This window comes from Indicator indicator, chromosome 7 (genome assembly GCF_027791375.1).
Source record: "Indicator indicator isolate 239-I01 chromosome 7, UM_Iind_1.1, whole genome shotgun sequence".
In the NCBI taxonomy this organism is placed as follows: Eukaryota; Metazoa; Chordata; class Aves; order Piciformes; family Indicatoridae; genus Indicator; species Indicator indicator.
In genome coordinates this window covers 22,016,910-22,043,356 of record NC_072016.1, presented here as the reverse complement: position 1 = coordinate 22,043,356, position 26,447 = coordinate 22,016,910, and the positions used below count along the sequence as shown (strand labels likewise).

The 26,447-nt window shown below is 37.4% G+C and overlaps 1 protein-coding gene across 1 annotated transcript in view; it reads left to right on the top strand.

The window, feature by feature from the left end:
* The window catches only part of DLG5 (discs large MAGUK scaffold protein 5), a 96,542-nt gene extending 70,630 nt beyond the window's left edge, over positions 1–25,912 (top strand). The window contains exons 11-32 of the mRNA XM_054382401.1: positions 126–253; positions 912–1,087; positions 1,636–1,739; positions 3,233–3,325; positions 4,216–5,229; positions 5,948–6,086; positions 8,522–8,666; positions 9,146–9,267; positions 10,018–10,107; positions 11,318–11,486; positions 15,239–15,401; positions 16,293–16,426; positions 16,977–17,141; positions 17,484–17,667; positions 17,980–18,128; positions 18,440–18,610; positions 19,496–19,692; positions 20,425–20,568; positions 20,756–20,883; positions 21,664–21,773; positions 23,514–23,623; positions 25,809–25,912. Of these exons, the coding sequence (XP_054238376.1) occupies positions 126–253; positions 912–1,087; positions 1,636–1,739; positions 3,233–3,325; positions 4,216–5,229; positions 5,948–6,086; positions 8,522–8,666; positions 9,146–9,267; positions 10,018–10,107; positions 11,318–11,486; positions 15,239–15,401; positions 16,293–16,426; positions 16,977–17,141; positions 17,484–17,667; positions 17,980–18,128; positions 18,440–18,610; positions 19,496–19,692; positions 20,425–20,568; positions 20,756–20,883; positions 21,664–21,773; positions 23,514–23,623; positions 25,809–25,912 (3,939 nt within the window). The remainder of the gene's footprint in view (positions 1–125; positions 254–911; positions 1,088–1,635; positions 1,740–3,232; positions 3,326–4,215; positions 5,230–5,947; positions 6,087–8,521; positions 8,667–9,145; positions 9,268–10,017; positions 10,108–11,317; positions 11,487–15,238; positions 15,402–16,292; positions 16,427–16,976; positions 17,142–17,483; positions 17,668–17,979; positions 18,129–18,439; positions 18,611–19,495; positions 19,693–20,424; positions 20,569–20,755; positions 20,884–21,663; positions 21,774–23,513; positions 23,624–25,808) is intronic.
* Positions 25,913–26,447: the final 535 nt, after the last annotated feature.

The window sequence follows — 26,447 nt, the reverse complement described above, 5'->3', positions numbered from 1 at the left end:
TTGACTAGAACAGGTACACTGGGTGTGTCAGTGCCTAGTGCAAACGTGTACTAATGCCTCTTGCTAACAGCAGTGGCACAGTGTTGGCCAGTGAAGTTGAGTCACTTGTTAATACTATTTATTAGGATGATATGGACTTAAAAGCACTTGGCTTTGATGTGGCAGAAGGTGTGAATGAACCGTACCTCCCTGGAGACTGTGGGATCTTCGTCACCAAAGTAGACAAAGGAAGTATTGCTGATGGTCGATTAAGGTACGGTTTGACTTTGAAACATACTTGTCTTTTGTTGACCATAATAAACTAAATATGACCATATTATAGTTTTCTTTTTTTTTCCCCATTTTTTAAAGTTAGTTTTTATGATTGGTGTTGTGTGTATTTTTAATGTTGGTTGGTCAATGCCTAAAAGCATTATAGAAGTTGTGCATGACTTATCCCTTAAAACTCCACAGAGTTTGAGATGTTCTTTTGTTTCTCTGTCCCACCTGCTCCCATTTATTATCTCCATAAACTTTGATGTATTTATTTAAATTTCGGGAAAATCATGAGGGTGAGCTAAAGGGGGAGGACAAAAATGAAGGGAGAGTAGAGCAAGGGATAATTTGAAACGTGCTTGTGTTCTTAGTGTCAATAGGAATTTTTTAATTGTCCTCTGTCCAAAGGAGTTAAAATAAGGAGTAGCTATCAGTGATGTGAAGATATATTTTTGCCCACTAGGTGCAAACTAGAAGTCCTGGGTTTTGTTTATCTGCTGTTTAATGCTTTTGCAGGAACTGAGAACACCAGATGATTAAGGACTAGTGTATGGAGATCAGCTCTGTTGCGTCCCTTTTTATGCATATTATTCATATGCTGCATCCAGCAAAGAATGCTTATAACACTGACCTGCTTATTTCTCTTATTCTACTAGAGTGAATGATTGGTTGCTGAAAATAAATGATGTGGATCTTACAAATAAGGATAAAAAGCAAGTTATAAAAGCTGTTGTAAATGGAGGAGGTGTTATTAACATGGTGGTTCGAAGAAGGAAATCATTAGGTGGGCGAGTGATAACACCTCTTCACATCAATGTTTCTGGACATAAAGGTAATGGCTATAAAGGACATATGTAAAACTGGTACCTGTTAGTTCAGCCAAAAATGGTTTAGCATAAAGGTAGATATTTTGAGCCTCTGCTTAAATTCCACTTAAATGGTTATTTCCTCCTAGATAGAGATTTTCATTAATTGCTTTTAGCAAACTGAGAACGCTAATATTAATGATAGCTTTATTTGGTAAACTTAGGTTTTATTGTGTAAGTACAGTTTTTCTAATTTTTTGAATGGCTTCTTGTTTTTTGATTGTTTTCCACATTCTTAGTTGTAGCTAGCTGCCTTTATGAAGTGTTACTGGAAATCTAAACAAGACTGTTAAACCCTTCAGTCACCCTAGCTTTGTATGACAATACTAAATCTTGAGATAATCCAAGATACCTCTTCTTCCCCACTGTGTTCTTATTTCTTCAAAAAAGATTTTCAGAAATTGAAATTCAATTTGTGTGGTAGTTCCATTTCTTTCTTGTACAGGCAGGTGAGATGTGCAGTTTGAGCAAGGTATTTGAATGTAGGAGTAAATTAATTTTTTGTGTATTTCAGATAGCGGGGTCAGTCTAGAAAATGGAATTTTTGTTGCTGCTGTTGTGCCTGGAAGCCCAGCTGCCAAAGAGGGTTCCCTTGCTGTGGGAGACAGAATAATTGCTGTAAGTCTTAAGAAGGCGTTCTCTGGATTTTTTGTTTGTTTTGTTTTTTGTTGTTTTATTTGTGGTTTGGTTTGAGTTTTTTTAATTTTAAATACTGTTATTGCCGCTACTCCTTAAGATCCCAAACTTTCCAATGAATTTTTTACTTTCTTTGTATTATACCCTCTTTTTAAATATTCAGTCAATACTTACTAGAAAATCATAGAATCAAGAAAGTTGGAAGAGACCTCAAAGATCATCGAGTCCAACCTGTCACCCTAAACCTCATGACTATCTAAACCATGGCCCCAAGTGCCACGTCCAATCCCCTCTTGAACACCTCCAGGGATGGTGACTCCTCCACCTCCCTGGGCAGCCCATTCCAATGGCCAACCACTCTCTCTGTGAAGAACTTTCTCCTCACCTCCAGCCTAAACCTCCCCTGGCGCAGCTTGAGACTGTGTCCTCTTGTTCTGGTGCTGATTGCCTGGGAGAAGAGACCAACCCCCTCCTGGCTACAACCTCCCTTCAGGCAGTTGTAGACAGCAATGAGGTCTCCCCGGAGCCTCCTCTTCTCCAGGCTAAACAGTCCCAGCTCCCTCAGCCTCTCCTCATAGGGCTTGTGCTCAAGGCCTCTCCCCAGACTCGTCACCCTTCTCTGGACATGCTCCAGCAATTCAACATCTTTCCTAAACTGAGGGGCCCAGAACTGGACACAGTACTCAAGGTGTGGCCTAACCAGTGCTGTGTACAGGGCTACAATGACCTCCCTGCTCCTGCTGGCCAAACTATGCCTGATGCAGGCCAGGATGCCATTGGCTCTCTTGGCCACCTGGGCACACTGCTGGCTCATGTTCAGGCGGCTGTCAACCAGTACCCCCAGGTCCCTTTCCACCTGGCTGCTCTCCAGCCACTCTGACCCCAGCCTGTAGCTCTGCATGGGGTTGTTGTGGCCAAAGTGCAGCACCCAGCTGTGTTTGTATTCTGTGATTAATAAAATGTACAGGTAATTTTCTGTGCTTAGTTCATATGAGACTTTTTGAGAGACACACTGACATACTCTTCACACCTGTTATATATAATACTTGTGATTTTTGTACTGAACAGGAAACGTCATTTCCAAAAATACAGCCATTGGTTGGATGAAAGGTTTCTTTTAAATTATGATGTCATATTTCTCAGGGGGGAAGTTTTTTCATGTGTACATTTGTAGTGTTACCAACCTGTCTGATTTATGAATTCCTGTGAAATGGCTGGTGGTTAGTGTAGATACATAAATGCGTAGTGAAGCAAATGTTACACTCTGTCTGTAGGAGGAATAGCAAAATTGTAGTTAGAAGGCTTGTTTTTTCAGTGGAGAATGAAAGATGATGGGATAAGGTCAACCAGATTGAAGTCACGTGTATGTATAAAACTAGTATTTTCCACATCTCAGAGATGCTACTTCAAGATGCTCCCCACCTGCTACCTTTTGATTTACAGATGTCTGTTGGGTTTTTTGTGTGTGTGTGTAGATCAATGGCATTGCACTAGATAATAAGTCGCTTACTGAATGTGAAGCTCTGCTACGAAACTGTCGGGATTCTCTTACCCTGTCACTGATGAAGGTGAGTAGGAGAAGCTGAATTTGCAGAATATTCTTGAACTCATACAGAATTATTTTAGATATTTAGGTAAGAGTTTATGAAATAATTAATACAATGTCATGGGAAAGTCTTTGCTAAAAACAAGACTATTTGGATACATTCCACTGGTGCTACACTCATACAACAGTTATTTCTAAAGTAAGACTATTGTGGCATCTGGTAGGAAGTGAATCTTACTGCTTTTGCTGCTTTTCCATTTGTTTGCTGGTTACATGAAATTACTCCTAACAGAATTCCTTCTTCTTCGTTTCTGCTTCAGAACTGCAGCAGTTTTGTACGATAAAGGTAAACTGCCTGCTTACTACAGAAAGGTTTGCTTTTAATCAGGAGAGAGTCGTTCAGAAAACTGAACTCTGCCTGTCATGAGCATTAAGTACAAGGCTTTCTTACTCAGGGTTATTGCTATAAAAATACTATTCTATTTTGTGTATTTAGTTTAGAGTTCTATTTTGCTGGGCCTTTCACATGGGCTTTGTGAATGGTAAGTCCAGCTCCAGAGACCCTGAGGTTTTAAGAAAGTAAAAAGATTAAATGTTCAAGGTGAAATGTGCAATGAAAGATGACTTATTAGCATCCCTTAACACTGTCAGTTCAGGGCTTCTGCCACCATGTGGCACTGCCCTTCTGGAATTGTTCTGAAAATGTCTTGAAAAAAATTTAGCTTCATTTTATCTGATGCTCTGTGCCTTGAATCTGTAAGATTTTATCAGTTCTTTCCCAACTGTATCTATACACATCCCAGTGTATATTCAGGTATAGGTAAATATCTTGATTTTGAGGCTAGAATATGCCTCATACAAAACAGAAATCAACCATTATAATAAGGTGGTTACCTATGTTTTTTGTTTTAGGTTTTTCCTCAGAGTTCTTCTTGGAGTGGTCAAAATATATTTGAAAATCTGAAGGATTCTGAAAAAATATCAAACTGTAGAGTTCATGCATCAGAGTTACAAGCCCAAAATAAAAGAAATATGAAACTGAACAGCTCAACCCAGACTGACATTTTCAATCCAGACATCATGGATGGCAAAAAGGTCCAGAGTGATCAGGGCAGTGGTTCATTTTGTGATCACAAACCTTTCCCTAATAACACATTACGAGTAGATTCACGTAGGAACACAGTGCACAGCTGCCACAGTAATTCAGAACACAGTCTCAGCTCCTTTAACCCAGAGACATATGGAGACCAACGCTATGGAGCTGTTGACTTGAACAACAAGAGGCGGCCTTATGAACCTACAGGAGCTGACTGTGTGATGGTTGAGACCACATTTGACAAAGGAAGTAAGCATAGTGGTGGTACGTGGCCAAAAGTCATGGTTAATATCTCAGCAACAGAAACAGAAAAGTTCTCTGTGTACAAGAAGCCAAAACAAAGGAAATCTATCTTTGACCCTGATACTTTCAAAAGACCACCAACTCCTCCTAAACTGGAGTACCTTTCCCCTAATCAGGTCACAGGCCATTCACCTCAGCCATCAAAAGCTGAAGTGGCTTCAACTCCTCCAACTCCTCCTAAGAGAAGTGACTCTATCAAATTTAAACATAAGCAGCAGGCGAGCTCTGCATCAGAGTCTACAGTAACAACTGGATCACCACCCACCAGCCCAGCCACTGCCCAAGCTCCAGTTTCCTTGGCGCTCAAACAGGACTCTGCTACTCTCAAAGGGCGCAGCAGGAATGCTGGGCATTATTATCGGGAGGAGGGAATTGATTGCACTCACCTCTCTTCAAGGAAATCCTGTGAAGATGACATTGGCTTTCAAAGAGTTGAAGAGCCAGAGATTAAAAGACCAAGGCCAAAATCAGCTCCTGCTCTGAGGCATAAAATAACCCCTATGCCCATTCCTAATCCTGCACTTCAGGTAGAAGCTTGTTATATTGAATCACAAAACTAGAAATCTCAAAGTGACTTTTCAGTGTGGTTTTGGGTGCCTATTTACATGCCATAACAGCCTGTTCTCAACATCCGGGTCCCCTGAGAAGCTACCTCAGACTCAGTTGGCACTTGGAGTGTCCCAGATTACAAAAGCAATTCATGAGTTGGCAGTCTCCTGTTACATGTTGTGCATTTCAAATGTGTAAACTGCATGCTGAGCCCTGAACTTACAATTCTCTAGCATCACCATCAGTATCTGAGCTATTCTAGTGTCAGGTTCCAAAACCTGGATTGCTCTGTTGAAGAGAGATTGTTCCACAGGCATCTGAAAATACAGGCTTAGAGGAAAACACTTGTCAGCCAGGTCTTATTTAGGAAACACTTGTGATAGTGGCTGAAGTAAGAGTCAAAATGTCCTGTTAAAGCAATATTTTAAAGGAGAAACATAACTAAATGCTGTATGTTTTACTGTGAAGGAAATTATATACATTGTTGCAAACATTGTCCTTAAAAGGAATAATAAGTTGTAGAAGTGAATATCAACACTGAAAGTGTAACAAGCACTGTGGTGACACGCATGTACTGAAACAGGTAGTAGAAAGTTAGAAGTTGCTTACAACTTAATTTTTTTTCTTAATTGTCTTTCTTAATTTTTTTCTTCTGAATCTCCAACTTCCTGTAATTAAATTTCTGTATTTTTGTAGGTGCAGAAGTATGCTCCAGCTACTGAGGAACATCTGTCTCCAGAGTTACAGGAATGGGCACCATATTCACCAAAACGGTCTGCTAGGCACAGTGATGGTTTTGTGCCTGCTGCATTATATACTGGCAGCATGTCATCAGGTGAGTGGCAGAACTTGTAGTTACTTTGTAGGAATGCCCCAAGCAATTTGCCTATAGTGGGCAATACTGGGAATTAGTTGCGATAAGTGCAGAACAAATAAGGCTCGCAAAACATGTTTCCATGGTCTGTTGTAATCTGATCAGCTTTTGGACTTTGTGGAAGTCCAGCCTGTTTGAGAACCGTTAAGGAAACTGAGCAACTCCTGACTGAAGGCTGTTTCATCAGTTTCTGTGCAGAGAAATTTGGAATACATTAATGGTGAATAAGATGTGGCCTATCCATTAGGGAGATAAGTAAGATTTCCTGTATTTTTGAAAGTGAACACAAAATGGAGACAGCTTAACTTCTGAGATACTTCCAAAGAAACTGATCTTTAGTATAGGTACTTTCAGCAGTTGTATATGAAACTTGATCTTCAAATCAAGACAATATTGATTTTTTCTGAGTGTACCCTTAATTCTTTTTAAAGCCTCAAACTCCTGCACATTCTAGAAATTATGGAAGACTTTCTTCTTACTGGAGACCATGAAGGAGATAATTACTTGTATATCTGGAAAAATAGCTTCAAAACAGAATTATAGAAATGTTCAGGTTGGAAAAGACCCTCGGGATCACCAAGTCCAACCAATAACCCTGCTCTGCAAGGCTCACCCCTAAACCACGTCTCCAAGCACCACATCCAAATGACCTTTAAATACATCCAGGGTTGGTGACTCAACCACCTCCCTGGGCAGCCCATTCCAGTGCCTGAACACTCTCTGTGAACAAATTTTTCCTGATGTCCAGTCTAAACCTACCCAGTCACAGCCTGAGGCCGTTCCCTCTTGTTCTATCACTTATTACCTGTGAGAAGAGACCAGCACCAACCTCTCCACAAAGTCTTTTCAGATAGTTAGGGAATGATGATGTCTCCCCTCAGCCTCACCTTCAGTTGCTCTTCATAAGATTTATTCTCCAGGCTCTTCACCAGCTTCGTTCCTCTGCTCTGCACTCACTCCAGCACCTCCACATCTCTCTTGTATTGAGGTGCCCAAAAATGAACACAGTACTCGAGGTGTGACCTCACCAGAGCTGAGTACAAGGGGACAATAACCTCCCTACTCCTGCTGAGCACAGCATTTCTAATTCCAGCCAGGATGCCATTGGATTTCTTGGCCACCTGGGCACACTGCTTGCTCATGTTCAACAGCTTGTTGATTAGAACCCCCATGTCCCTTTCTGTTAGACAGCTTTCCAGCCATGCTTTTCCAAGCCTGTGATGTTACTTGGAGTTCTTGTGACCCAGGTGCAGGACCTGGCATTTGGCCTTGTTGAACACTCATCCTGTTAACGCAATGGCCCATTGATCCAATCTATCCAAGTCTCACTGTAGAGCCTCCCTATCCTTGTGTAGATCAACACTCCCACCTAACTTAGTGTCATCTGCAAACTTACTGATGGCACACTCTATGTCTTCATCAAAGTCACCAATAAAGATGTTAAACAGAAGTGGTCCCAACACTTGAGCCCTGAGGAACACCACTTGTGACTGGCCACCAGCTGGATTTAACTCCATTGACCGTCACTCTTTGGGCCCATTCGTCCAGCCAGTGCTTTATCCAGCAGAACATGTTGCTCCAATCAATTTTCAGAAAGTAAAGACATGATCAAGAGTAGCTCAGATCAAAGAAGCTTTTGTTATTTGATTTCTTTCACTTTTTTGTCTGTCTTTTAATAATTGTAGAAATAATACTGTGTTCTAAATAAAAGATTTATCTTATCGTGATGCTTTTGCATAATAACTCCAAGTAAAACCTGCATTAGACAATACGATTGTATGTCTTGAAATGGGAACAGGGTTTTGCTGTTGTATTCTATGCTGCCAACTCATTTAGGAGGAAATTGCTAAATGGGCTTTGGCTGAGTACTGAAGGATGAGTGTACTTAGAAGAACAACTTGAGTAATAAGCTTCATAAATATTGAAATACTATCATTTGAAGCTATAGGACACACTGGAAGTGGAAGTCTTTGAGGCAACAGAAAAGGAGCAAGAAACATTTTAGCGGCAGTCAGTTCAAGCACCAAATAAAAACTCACATTCCTGTCAGTTGACTGTTCAGAGAGAAATGCAGAATTTTTGTCGCTGTATAAAAAAGTTTGATACTTGAAAACAGAAAATATTTTAGGTACCAGTACATTTTAAAATGATGTAGTATGAATGATTTGACTTTATTACTAGCTCATTACAGAATTATAAACCAAATTTCAAAGATGCATGCATACTTAGGTGTCATATGATGCTTAGTAATGTATTTATATGCTCATAATATGTATTCATGTTCATGCATCTGAATGTTACAGTATATAATTTTAGAAGTATTTAAATATATTGAAAACTTGTCATTGATATGCTGATTATGTTGATAAGAGTATGTTATTTATCATCTTAAGCAGGTACAGTACCAAGAAGCTTAGCACCATGCCCTGCAGTAACTGCTGTCATGAGAAATCCCATCTATACTGCCTGGAGCCATAGAGTTCACACCAGCAATTGCCCGTCAGTTGCCAGCCAAATATGCCATCAGCATCTGCATCCCAGGTGTTTTGAAATTTATATCTCCTTATATTTTTGTTTTCATTGGGATAAAAGTGCTTCTGGTTGTTTTTATACAGTACAGAGTGAAGCTGCAGTCTACTGTGTTCTTTTATCCCAGAATAGAAGTGATGTGCTAGCTGCTTATATATCTTTAAGTAGTGGATTAGGTTTCCCTCTGCTCCACTGGCTGATACTGAAAAAGAAATCCTTATCTTTATGAATTAAGTTCTAATGTTTTGGGTTTTTTTTGTCCTTGCCAAAACAAAGGCTTTCCCTTTTTATACTTGTACTGTAGGCAATTTTTTTCTGACTTCTTTTAATTCATAGTATGATGGGACAACTGGAAAGCAGGAAGTAGTGGAACATTCATTTTAATTAGTAACAAAGAGATAACTGAAATTTTCTGTTGGCCAATTTGCTCTCTGTTGAGGTGCTTTGCTTAGTTGTGAGTGTTGCCCTATTCTCCTTTTCTTTCTATGTAGTTCACAGCATCAAGGTCGCCTGAGTTTGGACCTAAGTCATAAACACTCCAATGACTACTCTGAAAATTCACGCACAAGAGCGTCTCATGGCTCAAATTCATTACCTTCCAGTGCAAGACTTGGTAACTCACTTTTCTGATTTATTTCCCGTGGGACTGCTATATATTGGAGCTGAAGAATAAATGGAAAATTCCTTAAGTACATGCATTAGGGGATTGTCATAGTTGCTATCAATGCCTAAAGGTTTTCTGTGTTTCCTTTTGTTTTATTTTCTTGTTCATTTGTGACTAAAGATTTTCCCTGGAAGTAGCTGATTTTATTTCATTCTTTAGTCTCTCCAAATGCTCTGTGTATATGAGTGATTCTCCTTTCTGTGCGTGCTACTATTTGAAAGGAGGCCCAGCCAAAGTATTTTTGACGTTCAGTGAGGTAGAGAAAAAAGAAAAGGAGAGAGCCCCCAGAACAAAAAAGCAAGGATGACTAATGGTCTAATGTAAATTTTATTGTTGGAAGATGAATTACACTTATGTTTACTTGATGGACATATAAGATTTTTTATGCCTATCTTGGTAATACTGAAGCAAACACTTGCTTTGTAACTATGACATTTTAACATTTTAGAGTGGGGTTTTTTTTAATTTAAAATTATGTGGTAACTTTTTTTGGGTGCATGTTGTGTTCCTGTTGATACTGACTGTTCAATCAAGACAATTTACTAGAAATATGATATACGTGATACATACGGGGGAAGTTGTGTGTGTATTTAGAGGCCTATCTAATGCTCACTGAGGAAGTAGAATGTAAAGGTACTTCCTTGTTCCACATAGTTACTTTTACTTTGTCATTGTAATGCATTCTTGTTGTAAAAACAGGTTCTTCAAGTAACTTGCAATACAGAACGGAACGAATTAAGATCCCTTTAACACCGAGATACCCAAGGTCCATGATGGGCTCTGACAGAGGTGAATTATTTCATAAGTCATTTTAGTCATACAATTTTCAGTATTTCCAATCCAAAGCCTTCACAGCTGTTCAATCAGATTGCTTAAAAATCTGAATATGACAATTTTATTAAGGTTAAAAAAAATTGCATTTTGCCACAGAAAGATTAAAAACCCCCAGCTTTCTATTGAAAACTGATTTTTTTTTTTTCTGTTAGGGTGACTCTAGGGCATGGCACACTAAGAAGTGCATTTGGAAAGTAAGAATAAACATTGCTGGGTGTTTTACAATTGGCAGGTTTTTTTCTGGGATGTTGTCTCAAAAGTTTTAGCAGTGCGATGATTGCATTATGGTTTTTTATTATTTAAGTATTATTAATTATATTAATTTTCATATTAATGCTAATTATAAAGAATATTTTGAGATGCAATGAAAATATTTCATACTTCACTCAGAAGTACGGAAGCTTGGAGCAGGAAGTGTTGAACTGAGTTTGCCAGTGAACGTCAACCCTTCACTGCCATCATTGCTCAATTGTTCTGTAGCCTTAATGGATTGTATGCAGTGGTTTTCCTAACTGGATAAATACAAATCTTACAAGCAGCTTTTATTTGGGATTAGTAATATGAGATTTATTTTCTGTAATTTTTTCATTGGAAGCAAACAATGTTTGTTCAGTAGTAGTTGTTCAGTAAATTACTCAGGGAGGGTACAACCAGGAAAGAGGCAAACAAAATCAGGTCAACTTGTTTGAAAGTTCAGAGCTTTTCTGTCTCTGTGTATGATTCATGCTGGGGTTTTGCTAGTATTTTCAGGTGTTTCATAATGTATCTCTGAACCAAAGGAAAGGGCTAAATATTTTTTTCCTGAATTAAACCTTCTATTAAATTTTTATTTTACTTGTCCTTTACAGCTTTTTATTATTTTTCTCTAACTTAACATTGCTAAGTGTTCAGAGTGTAGCTTGTCTGTAACCTATTCTGCTTGTTGAGTAGCTGCACACACACTTAGAGAGGACAGATTTGATGTATAGTCATTAATGACAGTAAATTTGCACTGTCTGAAAATAGTTACCTGGTTTCCCTAAGCTCTTTACATGGTTAATAGAGTGCTAGTGAACAGTCAGTCCTCTTTCTTGTCTCAGATGTGTATGACGTGTTTCACTATGTTGTATATATCCAGACTATGAAAGATGCAGGATACAAAAACTCAGCTGTTGATTTTCCATAGGCTCCTTGTCACACTCTGAATGTAGCAGTCCCAGCTTGATAACTCCTCCACAGTCACCTCTTAACTTGGAAACATCTTCCTTCGCCAGCAGCCAGTCTCAGAACTCCCTTTCTACATTACCTAGGATTTCCATTAGCCCAGTATCTGTTGGAGAACGTAGAAAAGATAGGTAAGCTCCCCATGTTATTTGCCTTTAATACAAATGTGTCTGAGAAATTCTGTACGTTTGTTTATTGGGGTAAAGGAACGTAAACATTTAATCTAAATGATGACTATTAAGGGGCAGAAGTGCATTTCAGGTCCTTCTTACTGTTTTTATTTTCTTTATGAAGTATGTAAGATATCTTTATGTGGATTTTTTTTTTCTTTAAAGCTGAGTAGTGAATCTTGAGTTTAGAGAATTAAGGGATTTCATAAGGGTTTTATTTCTCCTATGTTAGATTAACAGCTACACCAAATAAGAGTGGTCTAAATTGAAATGCACACCTTAAGGTTTACTACAGATGCTTGTTTATGATAGACTTGTTCTTTACTCTGGAAAATTAAATAAGGTTAAGTTCTAGTAACGTTTGATAGCTGAATATGAGGTGCATTAGCATTGTAGCTCTTACCATTGTGCCTTGATTCAGTTTAGCCAGATAACAGGAAAAACTGAAGACATAACTGTGCAAGAATGTATCCCTATGTACAGATGCTATTCGTACAGATGCTATTTTATTATGGTGACTGATCTCTTTATACCTGACTGCTGCTAGCAACAGTGTTAAGTATGTGCTTGCAGAATTTGAAACTGATATGATAGTTTTTTAAAAACATGAGCTTTCTCTTTTAACAGCTTTCTATATCTCATGGTGAATATTTTAAATAGGTGTTGCTTCTGGTGTCAGTCTTGGAGATCTGATTTTGTTTTATCATGATCTGTACAGACTTAATACATGAATAGGTTTGCGCTAGTTCAAAGCATTGAATACTACAACACAAATCTGAATCAGGCTTTTATTTATAGTAAGGCGGTCAAGTGCCATTCTGGCAGTGTAAAGAAGCTATGATGCATTTGAATAGATTACATGTGTGTGGCCCTCAAGGCCCCTTTGTATTGCTTGATTTATGTAAAAGTACTGACCATAAAAAATGTGGATGGTCAAGTAATAAGGATATTCTGTATTCTAACTTCTCTGGTAGTAATTAAAAGCTATTCATAAACTTTTAGCTGAAACTCCTTTAAAGTAATGGTTACTAAGTAATTCTAGACTGTATATTGTGTATGAAGGACAGTGTTACTTTGAAAGGGAATGGGAATGTGTGAATTTTGTGAATTTTCTTCCTACATGTATTCTCTGTTCTCATAAATGTTCTTCTAATTGTTGGACAACTCAAAGTCAGAATTTCTTCTTTCACGTGACTAATGATGCATAATGTTCATCTAAAAAATATGGTTTTGACACCGCTATAACTTTGTATCTCTGGGTGCAAGATAGACGTTTTGATCTTTGGGGAATAAGAGTCTTTTTCACAGAAATACAGTTACGTTCCAGCCCTTTCATTCCAGCTGTGTATATGTATTAAAAAAAAGTTTGAACTGACTTTCTAAAAAGAATGTAATTCGAAGTTTTGGGGTGTTTTGTTTGTTTGGTGTTTTGTCTTTTTTTTTTTTTTTTTTTTACCAAGCAAATACAACAACAAAACCCAAACAAACCAAAACACGCCATAAACAAAACCAGATACAAAAAATCCCCACAAGACTTAAGAAAAACAAGGAGTTAATTTAGGAAAGTAGCTAATTTAAGTCTATTCTGAGAGGATGTTTGGAGATGTCTAGATAGTATTTTAAATGGTTACTTGGTCTTATAATGCTTTCTATTCTCCACAAAGTACAAATAACTCACTTGGCCTTTCCCCAGATAGTATTAGTAGTAGTAGTAGTAATAATAATAATACAGATGAAAAAAAAGTCAGTGTTTTTGTTTGTTCTGTTGGTTTTAATTTAAATGAAAACTAAAAAAAAAAAACTCTTATCAATGAAGACTTTCTAATAAGTGTTCAATGATTCTATGAGGCAATCTGAATGCTATAGAAGAGTGCACTTGATTTTGATAACACTGCCTGTCAAGTAAGACACTTTTGAAATGTTATTCATTTTTACTATTGATTTCTCTACTACAAGCATTATTAGATACCTTTCATTTTGCATTTACTAGAATCTAAGATACATTCCTCTGCTGTTTGTGTGGGTGTGTTTCTTTCTCATTCCAATCCAATACAAACAAAAAAAGTCTTAAAATGCATGTGATAGATGGAAGAGCAGAAAGGTACAATAAATAAATAAATTTCAGAAAGATGTAATTTTATTTTATTGAGGGTGAATGCCTTGATTTTCGTGGTATTAAGCTTCATGTAACATGTCTTAAATAATCATAATGGGTGGCAGTAAACCTACCATACCTTCATCACATCAATAGAGAAGCTCTGAGGACATTGCCTCTCAACGGTTGTGTTGATGTTATAAGACTATGGTATACCAGAGTTGCATTTGTATCAGTAGCCAGTTTTATCTTTTATGCATTTTTAAGCTGTCAAATTATTATGTGCCTGCTGCAGAAGGCTACCAAATAGGTACCTCAAAGACTATGGAAGTACGCATAATTTATTTGTCATCTTCCCTCTGCCCTCAGCCTCAAAACTTACTCTTCAAAAATACTTTTCCTCAGCCTGGCTCACAATAGTAGCAGTGAGTGAAGTTCAGTTAACTCATCAGATCTCTGAATAGCACAATTAAAATAGTTTAAGCAGTTGGCACAATTTAGAGAATGTCTATATGATACAATGAAGGGAGGAAAGAGAACATTCCAGTTAATGAAAATAAAATGTAGCATAAAGCTATTAAAATAAAAAATATACTACACCTAGTACCCAAGCTGTTTCATTTAAAACAAGCTTAACTGTTATTATCTCGTGATGCCTTCTGCTGTGTAGGCAGAATGTGAACTAGCACTTTTTAGGAGGCTACTGTTTGTTTTTATGTATCATGGGGGTACCAGCCCTATTTCTACAGGTTGATACATCCTAGCTATGGGGGAAGAAGAGAGGCATGTGTCAGGGTTTTCTTTTGTGTAAGCCTTTCTCTTGTTGTATTTAGTATTGTCTTACTGCTTTGTGTCTTTTTCTAAGTGTTGTCTTTTCAAATCTTCTACATCTTTCAGATATCTGTTCCGTAATAGGTCTTTTCTGAGAATCCCTCTGGCTCCTAGGCCTAGGTTCTCATCACTAAGGAGTTTGAGGTTTGCCTGATATAAGGTTGTCCTTCTTGAGCAGTATTGCGCACTTGGTGCTATTTTACATGTTTGGATAATTGCCCTTAGGAGAATTTGCATGGTAATTGTAATGCTACCATGCAAACTGCTGTTTTAATGGCTTGAGTTTGCAACTACTTAATTTTCATTACTAATTTATGTTTCCCCACATACGAGTGTGAAATCAGATATTTGTGCATTTTTGTCCTTTGGTTTACCACCTTGTTATTTATAAAGTTTATTTTCACTGGCAATAAAGACTCCCAGCATTTGTAACATACCTTTCCAGAATATAGTTTGTAAATGGCATATATACAGTGGTTCAGTTACTTTTATATAATATGCATCTGGAAGCTTCTTTCCTACCTACTTCACCACCATACTATTTATAATTCATATTTACCATAATATTTTAGAGCAGTCATGTACTTCTTGTACATTTACTTCTGCCACTTGTATGTTGCATGTATTGAAGGAATGCATTTAAGACAGTAATTTTTTTTTTAGTAATTGTTTAAACCTATTGTATTTTTGCAGTTGAGACATACATGAAGTATTGCATGTAATTTTAACATTGTGATGGTTCAAGTGCAATTTTGTCTAAATGAGTTTTAACTGTCTCCTCTAAAAGGCCCTACATGGAAGAGCCACGTCATGTTAAAGTGCAGAAGGGTTCAGAGCCACTAGGGATTTCCATTGTGAGCGGAGAAAATGGTGGAATATTTGTCTCTAAAGTAACAGGTGGAAGCATTGCCCATCAAGCTGGCCTTGAATATGGTGATCAGTTGCTAGAGGTAATTGTTTGCCTATTATTCCTATGGCTTAACAAAACCAGTTCTTATGATGCCAGCCGTAACTGCCTTCCTCAAGAGTATCTTGTGTGAGATGTAGCAAAGGGTACGTATCATAATATTTCAATAATTGTGACTCAACAAAAAGTTGAGACTTTTTGTCAGGCTTTATCATAAAATAATGTCTTTTGATGGTAGGTCTGCATTGCATTTTATATAGATACATGATTATAGAGTAGCCAGTTTTGGTACTTTAATATAGGTCCAATGCCATGCTCTGCCTGATAAGGTGAGCGTTCATGCAGACCATGCAGATGACTTGTATCAGGTTTCATGCTGCTGTTGCTATGCCCATATCCTCTCCTGAGATACCTGATTTAAAAGACACTCAGGTAGGCTTTGGATTACCTACAGTCATGTTTTTTCAACAATATTAGATAAACATGGAGGAGCATTTTGTAAAGAGCAGAGCTCCTTTGTAAATGTTAGATCTGTTCACGCTTGTGAATGTTAAAGTGTCTTCTGTTGCACAGTGTGTGGATGATACTGCAATGAACCTGAATGATCATGAATCTGAATTATCTTTAAATCCTGAGTTTATTCAGATTAGTTGTACCAAATCATAACACAGTTGGAATACATGTGTCTTTAAACAGTAAAAAGATTTTTGAACCTGTGGCCAGGTTAACAAATATTTTTAAACTATAGTGATTCCTTCTAAGGAGTAAACCTTAGGAATCATTTTGTAGCAGCATTTCCATCCTCCTATTTTACATCAGTTGCAATAAACTAGCATTTAGACAGTAATCTAATTAGGAGACTGAAAGAATGATTTTGCTAGTGTCCATCTGAAAACCTCATATCCTCGTTTATGCTTTTTTTTCCCCCCTATAGTTTAATGGAATAAATTTGAGAAATGCTACAGAGCAGCAGGCTCGACTAATCATTGGACAGCAGTGTGACACCATTACTATTTTGGCTCAGTATAACCCACATATGTACCAGCTTGGCAATCATTCTCGGTCAAGGTAAGGCTGGGCTAGACTTCGAAAAAACTGTCCTATGGTCCCCACAGCTACTTAGCTAGTAGATAATGTTTGCAAACATCAGCACATTTGTGCTGATAACGAGTGTGACTGCTTAGAAATTTAACAAGTGAACATGCTTCTCAACAAGAAAAGAGAAATGCTTGATACAGCAAATATAATTTCATTCTTCTTTGGGAATAATCCTTAGATACGTTAAGGTTAAACAAAAGATGACTTCTTCCTAGGATTATGAGATTCAAGTACTTCAAATTAATTTTTTTCTATAATTGGAGTTTCTAAAAGCTAATTAGAGAAGGCATATAACCTAGTGAAATCCATTCCATTTGGCTGTGTGACCACACTTCAAAACCAAGCTTTATCTTTCTTTCAGACTTATGGTGACCATATGTTATTTGGTATGCTGGTTTGTTGGGGGGTTTTGTTGCTTTATACTTGATTTACAGCCAAATTCAAAACTTAATGTGGAAAATACTTGCCATTGTTGAAATATTAACCCACCAGTCTACTATTGATTTTTTTGTTCTCTCAGTTCTCGCCTGGAACCTGTGAGCAATCATTCCACCCCTCAAGGCAGTGGAGCTGCAACACCTGACAATCATTCCGTAATCGATACTGTGAGCGAACAGGATGAAGGAACCATGACGCCTCCATCCAGACAAACCACACCAACTACAAGTCCCCGGAATTCCTTAAGGTAGAGAGTAAAATTATTAGAGTGGATATGAAGGTTATTAAAAAACAGGTGAATGCTATGTCTGGTTGGAGTAAGTCAGCAGGCAAGTTAAGAGAACCTCGAGATAAAATCACGTTTTCAAACTTTTGAAAAATGAGGTCTGCAGGGAGTGAATAAGTTTAGTACAACATTTGTTTAGTGAAGGTCTGCTACGAACATGATGTTTGTCTTATAAGTCTGTATCTGTAGGTGACCCGTTTTGAGTAATAATTACTTAAATATATATTCTTTAGGTAACTAGTTGATTGTATGTAGTGCATGTTTTTAAACTGAAGTACTTGTGTTATTTCTTCATATCAAAAGGGGCCCTGTGAACACAAACAAAAGGACGCCCGAACCTAGAACAGTTATTGTTAAAAAGTCCCAAGTGGATCTTGGAATCCAGATATGTGGTGGAAACCTCTATGGCATATTTGTCTCAGATGTTGATGATGATAGCCCAGCAAACGGACCTGATGGGCTAGTCTTGGGTGACATGATACTTGAGGTAAAAAATGCTACATTCTTTCCAGTGTTAATTTTATGATTCTGAGCTTACAGTTTGAAAATTGCAGACCTTCTCTCACCATGCATGTCTGCTGTGTTCACTTGGATTTTTGTTTTCCACCCCCATGTCTCAGTCTCCTGCTAGACATGTTAAGGTTTAAATACGGAAGCTGAGCAGCAAGATTTACTTCTGTATGGAGTCTGACAGGGGGAAAAACAAACTCATTTTGCATGCTTTTTAAGCTTGCCTAATTCTATTGCCTGTTAAGATACAACTTCATACCTATGGGTTTCTGTGTTTCGTGTTTTGCAGTATGGGTCCATTGATATGCGAAATAAAACCGCTGAGGAAGCTTATCTTGAAATGTTGAAGCCTGGAGAAAACATCAAAATAAAGACTCAATACAGAATAGAAGAGTTCAATAAGATAAAAGAACTCCCTGGAGATGGATTCTATATTAGGTATTTGAGCGTGACTAGCAATGACAGCATAAGGCTGTTGGCATGATATGCTGAGCATTCTGAGAGAGATAGGACAGCACCTTTACCAATTTTTTTAAATTCAAAGTTTACTAATTTATCCCAGCAAGTCTTTGACAGTGAGCACACAATCTGTAGCATAGTAAGTCTACACTTTTCACTGTAAACTTGCATGCTTTTGAAATGTAAGGTGTGCCACTAATCTCATTAACTTTTCTTAAAATAAGTATGCATATTTTTCTTCTGAGTTTATGGAGATCAGTTGCAGAGCCTATTTATCTCTTCCTTTCCAGAGCACTTTATGACCGTCTCGCGGAGGTGGAACAGGATTTAAGCTTTAAGAAGGATGACATTTTGTATGTTGATGACACTTTACCACAGGGAAACTTTGGTTGCTGGATGGCTTGGCAACTAGATGAAAATGCTCAGAAACTGGAAAGAGGACAGATTCCAAGTAAATATATGTGAGTGACCCCAGTTACAGTCTTTATCTTTCCAAGTCTGACTAGTTCAATGTAGTATGAAGGCCACCTTTGTCTCTGTTCTTGCTGAGACATAGTAATTCTTAGACATGTCATTTTAATAACAGTCAATTAAATATATTGCTCTGTCAAGTTGTTTTTAGTGCTACTAAATAGTAAACCACATTAGTTTTCACTCAATGATCAAAGTATGTTTTTCATTTTAAGATTACTTCTTTTCTGGTTTGCTTTCCTTCTAGTAGTCTTCTCTCCGTGTCATAACTCAAAATCAGTCCTGACACTGGAACAATAGTACTATGTGGTATGTGTGGAAGTACAACATATGCATGCAGACCCATACAAATTATTGATATATAGGACTTGTTATTGGGAGATGGACAGTAAAACCAAGTACATTTTACATAATGTTTTACAAAATATTTGTGCTTGTATAAAATAGCATAGAATAAAACTGCTCTATTTGATTGCTTGTAAGTTATTTGTAAGGATGTGTATATATCATGCAGCTTCCTAGAAAAGGAATAGGATCTCACCCTCTGCATGAGGCTTACTTTACTGACAACTAGTGCACACTGCTGCTTCTGTCCTGGAGAATTTTGCTCTGCCTGTCAGAGTGGTCACCCTCTGTGCCATGCTGGTGTTTATGTAGTGAGAATCCTGAGGAAACAATGACAGTGTGAGGTTTTCCGTTGCTTATGCTGTATTTATGTTAATGTTTGTTTCTGTTTAATTTTCTGTGATGAAACTCAGCTAAGGCTTGAGGTGAGCATTTCCAGTGTGCTCCAGAAGCAGCAGTGCTGGTTTTTGTTGAAAAAAAAATGGAAACATAAGTTGAAATACCAACCAGTTAAGTCTGTTTGATTATAGGATGGATCAGGAATTCTACAGAAGACACAGCATGTCTGAGGCTAAAGATGAAAACAGCTCATCTAAGACATTGTCAGCTGCAGCACGGAGGTCGTTCTTCAGAAGAAAGCATAAGCACAAACGAAGTGGTTCCAAAGATGGAAAGGATTTACTGGCTCTTGATACAATCAGTACAGACTCAATTCCTTTCTTAGATGGTAAGTACCTTTGTAATACTTGGGAAGAGGTTGACTTTCCTTTTTTTTCATTTTAAACAGCTGCAGCATGACACAATAGTAATATTGCTTTTGGTTAGTCTGATTACTAATGGTAGTCATATTTCCCATTATGTGCATTACTTTTAATAGCAAATTTATTATTTTTTTTAAACTAAATAACAAGCCATAGTGCTTCAAATAAATTTTTGGTTCTCATAGTTTAGAGCCACTAGCATGAATTTCTATTTGCAGAGCAAGATTGCTTTCTGATGTATGGTTTTGATTTTCCTTTCAACTCTTTCATTTCTGTTCAGGTCGCTTAGTCTAGACATAAATCCTGCATACCACTCAGAAGTTGTTGCCTGTATTTCTTCACTCCCCCACAAAACTCACATTGGTTACAATGCTTGGTTTATTCAAAGCGCTCAGCAAGCCAAACCAGATAACCAAATATGGCATCTTGTTTACACTTTTTAGGAAAAAATAATTACTTGGGTTAAGGTTTGGGTGAGGGTAGTGGGAGAAGCACCGGGTTCAATTAGAAAAATGTCTATTTTGAGCTGTTGGGTAGAGAAAATTGCAGTGATGGCTAGTGAGAATTTTTTACTTGTCAAGGTCCTTATCCCTTGCAAGGGAATTGTTTTCATAGTTAATGTTAGGATGCTTCCATTTATCTGAGGAATGTCAGGAAAATTATTTGTGGTTGTACAAGTAAATCCTCTGTTTGTGTAGATTCTGCAAGTCTGGCATATCAGCGTGTACAGAAAGTGGATTGTACCACTCCTAGGCCTGTCCTTATTCTAGGACCTTTACTTGATGCTGTGAAAGACATGTTGGTCAAAGAATCCCCTGGAAAATTTTGCAGGTGTCCTCTTGGTAAGTATGCAAATATAACAGATTTGCTTAGAATACATTATGGTAGCACCTCTATAAGTGAACTAAATGTTCCACAAACATGGTAAAAAACTTAAGAATCTAAATTTGCAGACACTGTTGTTAGCCTTGTTGTTAGACACTTGAGGAATAGCAATGAAAGTGGATCTTTTCTGGTTCTGTGAAACAGAGGTTATGAAAGCTTCCCAGCAAGCCATTGAACGGGGTGTGAAGGATTGTCTGTTTATTGATTATAAACGGAGGAGTGGACATTTTGATGTGACAACTGTAGCTTCAATAAAAGAGATAACAGAAAAGGTGAGTGACTTTTAATGCTGTAGTTCCTTGTACAATTTGCAATATAAAATCATACTCTGTTGGGGGACTGGAAATTGTTAGTGTTGGCCCCCTTTTGAGACATTCGGAGAATTGTTCCCCAGACTGCTGAGTGAAGTAAAAGTTACCTCACTTTAGCATGTAAGTGTTTAAAGATTATTTTATGTTAGCTCACCTTTGTAGGAACAGGGAATGTTCACATTCCTTTACAGTATGATTAAGTGAAGTTAGACATTATTTTCCACCCCCTACTCTCCAAGTGAGAATTGTGAGAATTTAATTTTTTTACTCTTCTATTTAATGCAATCGTATATAACATTAAAACCCTAATAGTCCTGAAGATAGATAATAGTAAAAATCTGTATATTCCTTGTAGTTTTCTGTCAAACCACACAGAAAGTCTAACTACTTTAACATTTCTGTTTGCTTATGACTTATGAAAGAGAAAAATCAATATAACTATGTAAATTCGGAAATGCATATATTTCAATCTTAGTTTTCATTTCATTAGCTCTTCAAATACTTTTATTTCTATCAATCCATGCTTTTGGTACTATCAATGGAATTTCTTGCAGTTTGTCATCTTCTGTCTTTTTGTTAGAAATCCTTTGGGTCCAAATTGCTCATTAGCCCCAAAATGCTAAATGTACGGCAAAAGTCTGTTGGGTTGCTATGATTTAAGTAGGGGAAGAAATGGGGGATTTGCATGTGTGCTTGTGCTCTTTAACTGAATGAGTGTTTTGCATTTACATTTGATCTTAGGATTGTCATTGTCTGCTTGACATCGCTCCTCATGCCATCGAACGGCTCCACAGTGTTCATATCTACCCTATTGTCATTTTTATTCGCTACAAAAATGCTAAACAAATCAAGTAAGTCTGTGAGAGGGGTATAGTTCAGGGTTGTTTATTTTAGCTCAAAATAAGCTTGCTACCTTTATCGTTTATTTCATCATAATGTTTTAAATCTCTTTAAAATGAGGAAAGTAGTCCTTATAGAAACCACTGTGAGGTAAATGGGTTTAACTTTATTTTGGTTGCATGACAATTAAGTGAAATTTTCAAAGAAATCAAACAATGTAGACTAATCTGTATGTACTCCAGAACGCCCTCAGATCTTTTTTTGCTCACCTTTGCAGTAAAGAGTAAGACAGGTACCAGTGAGAACCACTGAGGATTAAATGGTGACTGCGACAAAGAGCTGCTATTCATCTTCTTACTGGGACCAAATATGATTCATAACCTCAGCTTTCCCACCTTCATCCTTCAGTGAAAACAGCAAGGGAAATCCCCTTTTCCATGGACTGTCTATACGGTGGTCTTCTTAGGTCATGCACTGTCAGTAACTGGGAATTTCCTGCTCAAATATAGCCAGAAGCAGAACACCGGAGTTACAAACTCTAGTCCCTCCCGTAATGTTTGAGTAAGCCTGTACACATTTTGATACATTTATTTGGAAAGAAGTGATACCATCTCCCACTTTAAGAAACACCTTTGTGGAGAGATTTTTATATTTGTGATATCTTCATTATGAAACTTGAAGACTACTAATTTTCTCCATCTGCAAGTAGACTTGATGGCTATCTCTTTAACAGAGAAGTATCACCACTTTCAGCAGAAGCAAGACATCAAGTAGTTTGTATTTCCTTACCACTGTAGGATCGTGTACCTGAATGATAAATAGAACTGTCACATTTTGAGCCCCTCTGGAAATGGAATGGTGACCATTACAGCTATTTCCCTTTTAGGGAAGTAGTAGAGAGCAATTGAGTTTGACAAGCAGGGATTTCTAGCAGTCATCAAAATATGATGTAGTTGGCACGTCGTCTCTGCCTCTTATGAGCACCAAAGGTTTTCCAAACTGCCCTTGGTTCTGCTGGCATTCTATAGAGCAGTGATAGGTTAGTGTAGTAGTGATTTTTAAAAACTGTTTATGGAATAAAATTGTGCTTTTCTCACTGCTATAAGAAACTGTTTTTATTGTTTCACTACCTATCTATATGACCTTACTAATTGGTAATAAATTCTGGTTCCCTTTAAACAGGATCCCCTACTGGGAACCCCAAGTCATCTTTTGAGAAGTGTGTTGCAAGCTTTCATCTGATTGAAATATATTTGTTTTACCATTTGTATTTCTCTATGTTTTTTTTCTCAGTGTTTCCAACAGCTTGGGTAACAGAGAAACAATCATGACAAAAATGTCATACATAGGATTACTCAATGCTTGATACTTTGAGCCCTTAAAAGAGTGGCACTTGAGCCTAGTTTTGTGTAGGGAGTACTGGAGTGTTTATGAAAACTGGAAGAAATGTCATTCTTTCTCCCCCAGTCCCCTTCCTCTGAGACTTTAAAGGAATGTTCTCTTGGTCTGATAGCAAATAAACTTGTTAGAAATGAAATGGTGCTGATAACTGTGCTGTTACTGCTGAAACACAGTAGATGGCACTCCATGCACAGGATTATGCTTGCTAATTAAAAAGCCTTTTACATTTGCCCAAGTGGAGGTAATAATTGTAGTCCATAAAACTCTCTCTCTCTCTCTATATATATATATATGTTCTTATACAACATTTTTCTTTTCTTCTTTCTTTTTTTTTCCCTGTCTTCTTGCAGAGAGCAAAAAGACCCAATCTTCCTGAGGGACAAAGTTACTCAAAAACATTCCAAAGAACAGTTTGAGACATCTCTGAAAATAGAACAAGAGTATAGCAAGTACTTTACAGGTTAGTATTTAATCAAAATTCAAAAGATCCTATGTTCATGCAAAGAGCATTTCTCTTTTGGCAAACTCATGCTCTTGTGGTTTTTTTTATTGAGAGAAGAAATCTTAAGATAAAAGCACTATCCCTTGCATTTACATAATTTTGTTTTAGCATGTTATGAACTTTGTGACCTAAAGATATTCTGAAAATGTTTTATTGTAAGCCAGAAGTATTGGAAGTATGGTCAAGGAAATCTGACATGATGTTGTTGGTTTTATATCATGTGGGGAAATATGTTGGTTTCAAACTGCAAATCAAGCAAACAAAACCCAAACAAAACAGCAATTAACCCATACACATACACACACACATAGATTAAATGGATGCATTGAGACATAATTAAGTCTTTCATGAAAGCAAAAAAAATTGTCAAAGGTTTTTAGAGCACGCATTGCAATTTGGAATAATGAAATTCAACTTCTGAGGCCTATTAAAAATGCAAGTTGTTTTCAGACTGTCTCTGCTTATTTCCAAGTATATTTCCTAGTGATTCCCCCTATCATTCTAGCCATCTTGTTGTGAATGGCAACAAAACTTAAAAAAACTCCAACTAAAACAAAACAAAAAAAACCCCACACCACTAAACTAACCAAACCCACTTTTGCATCCCCTGAACAATCTCATTCTTACAGAAATGGTTTGAAGCGTATCTGCTAAATGCAGGTGAGGAAGAGGGAATCTATTTATTATAGAGGTATCTTAGTGCATCCTAATAGAAGTGGCACATTCTCAACGAAATCAGTTACCCAGTGTGTAACAGCCATGGAAATGTTCTTTTAAACAGGACGTACTAAACCTTCTCAGAATGGGACGTGCATAGCAAGATTGCTTCATCATGTTCTGCTCCTTGTTGAGTTCTTTGGTGCATTTTAATTTCACTTGAGAGTGAAAGTACCAGTCAAAGAGAGCCCTATGTGTATCTTCTCATATGCCCTGTGGGAAGGACCACCTTCTGTTAGTGTCAAGTATACTGAACTCCAGCTGTCATCAGTGTTTCCAGATGCTGGTAGTCAGAGAGGATTTGTGTTCAAACTGTGTTGACATAAAAGCTTGCTGAAATTATCATGTTGTGCATATAAGCCTGTAGTTAGGCATGTTGGACATGGTATCTTCCACATGAAGCTTTATGACATGGTCTATCAGATGAGCTCTGTGACTACTTCATGAAGTACGTTTTGTGGCTTATGACTCTTTCAAGCTGGTTTTGTTTTCTGTACCAGGTTGTGAGAACTTGCTTACTGCCATTTGTCACCATTCCTAGACCATGTGTGTTACTGTGTTCTGTATCTAAACTCACCTGCCATCATGAACTGTAGCATATGCTGCAGGGTTAATGTTTTATATGACATCAAATTCTGTCTTTCAAAAAGACATTTGTAAGACTTTCTGTATTTTTCCAATGTTTGTGCTAACTAAGGCCAGAAAGTTTGTTGACATATTTCTCAAGTCATGAAGTTCCTCACTTTTTAAGTCTTAAGTCTAATACATTATCCTCTCCTGTGTCAGTGTTGGCATATTACTTTTTATGACTGTTATGTTTAGCCAGAGTAGAATGCAAGGTTTTCATTTATCTTTTGAATTGATTTTCAAGGAGTTGCTTGCTGTTGGCCTTTTGTTCCTTGAATATAGCTGAAAATAAGAATTGAAGTAGCCAGCACCACTGTTTTACTTAGCTGAACAGTCCTTGAGCTGCCTCATAATTTACTTCTAATATTTGTAAATAACATCTAGTTGCTACAACTATAGTCTCTGTGTATATTACCGCATAAATGTAAAACTCGTAACACTGCATACTGAGCAGAGGTTTATTGTAGTGGGTTATGACCATCTTTAGGCTTAAGCTTTGCCACCTAATGCCTCTGAAAATAGTACATGGAGGCCACTAACAAAACACTTGTCTTAGTTGATTATAGGCATCAGTTCTGTGGCTGTTTTAAGAGCTTGCAGAAAAAACTTGTACATTGAATGCTGGATCTCTTTGCTCTGTTCTTATTTTGAGAGTCATTCGTCTGGCAAATGCTGAAGTGGGTAGATTAATTCTAGTCTCCTGACAAACACTTTGCAGAAAAATAAAGAAGACCGCTCTTTGTAATTAGTCATAACTGTTTGTTTCAGTCTAATTTGTGGGTGTGTTCTTTCTGTCCAGGTATTGTCCAGGGAGGAGCCCTTTCAAGCATTTGCACTCAGATTATGACAACTGTTGATCATGAACAAAACAAAGTCCTGTGGATTCCAGCAGGCCCACTGTAGATCCATATTTTGCTGTGAAACTGCTCTGCAGATGTAAATAACGTAACTTTCTATCCAACGGACCCTGTCCATATCTGTCTTTTCAAGATACCTGTAAGTGATTTCTGTTTCATGAAGGGGAATGATAACACTGAACACACAAAGACCCAAGGAGGCATCTGCAAAGGGGTAGATCACTTCACCAGGCTCGTCTCACATTGTATGTGTAAACGTGTCAGGTTGTCACAAGGGGTTGCAACCTGCATGTACTTGTCCATGAGTAATAAATTTAACAATGCTGCAAAACCCTGTAGAATGACAAGTTTACAAAAACCTTTTCCAAGTATTTGGTTGTTATTGTTTACTTGAATGTCCTTTTTTTGTTTTGTTTTGTTGGCTTCTTGGATTTGTTTTTGTTTTTAACTCTGTGTTCTTTCACTTAATGAGGTAACTCTTCAGAACGGAGTGAAATTTCTGAATATGAGCAAATGGTTTATGCACAATGTGACTCTTAGTTGTGATTTTGAACATTTCTAAGCACGTTGTTGACTTGACA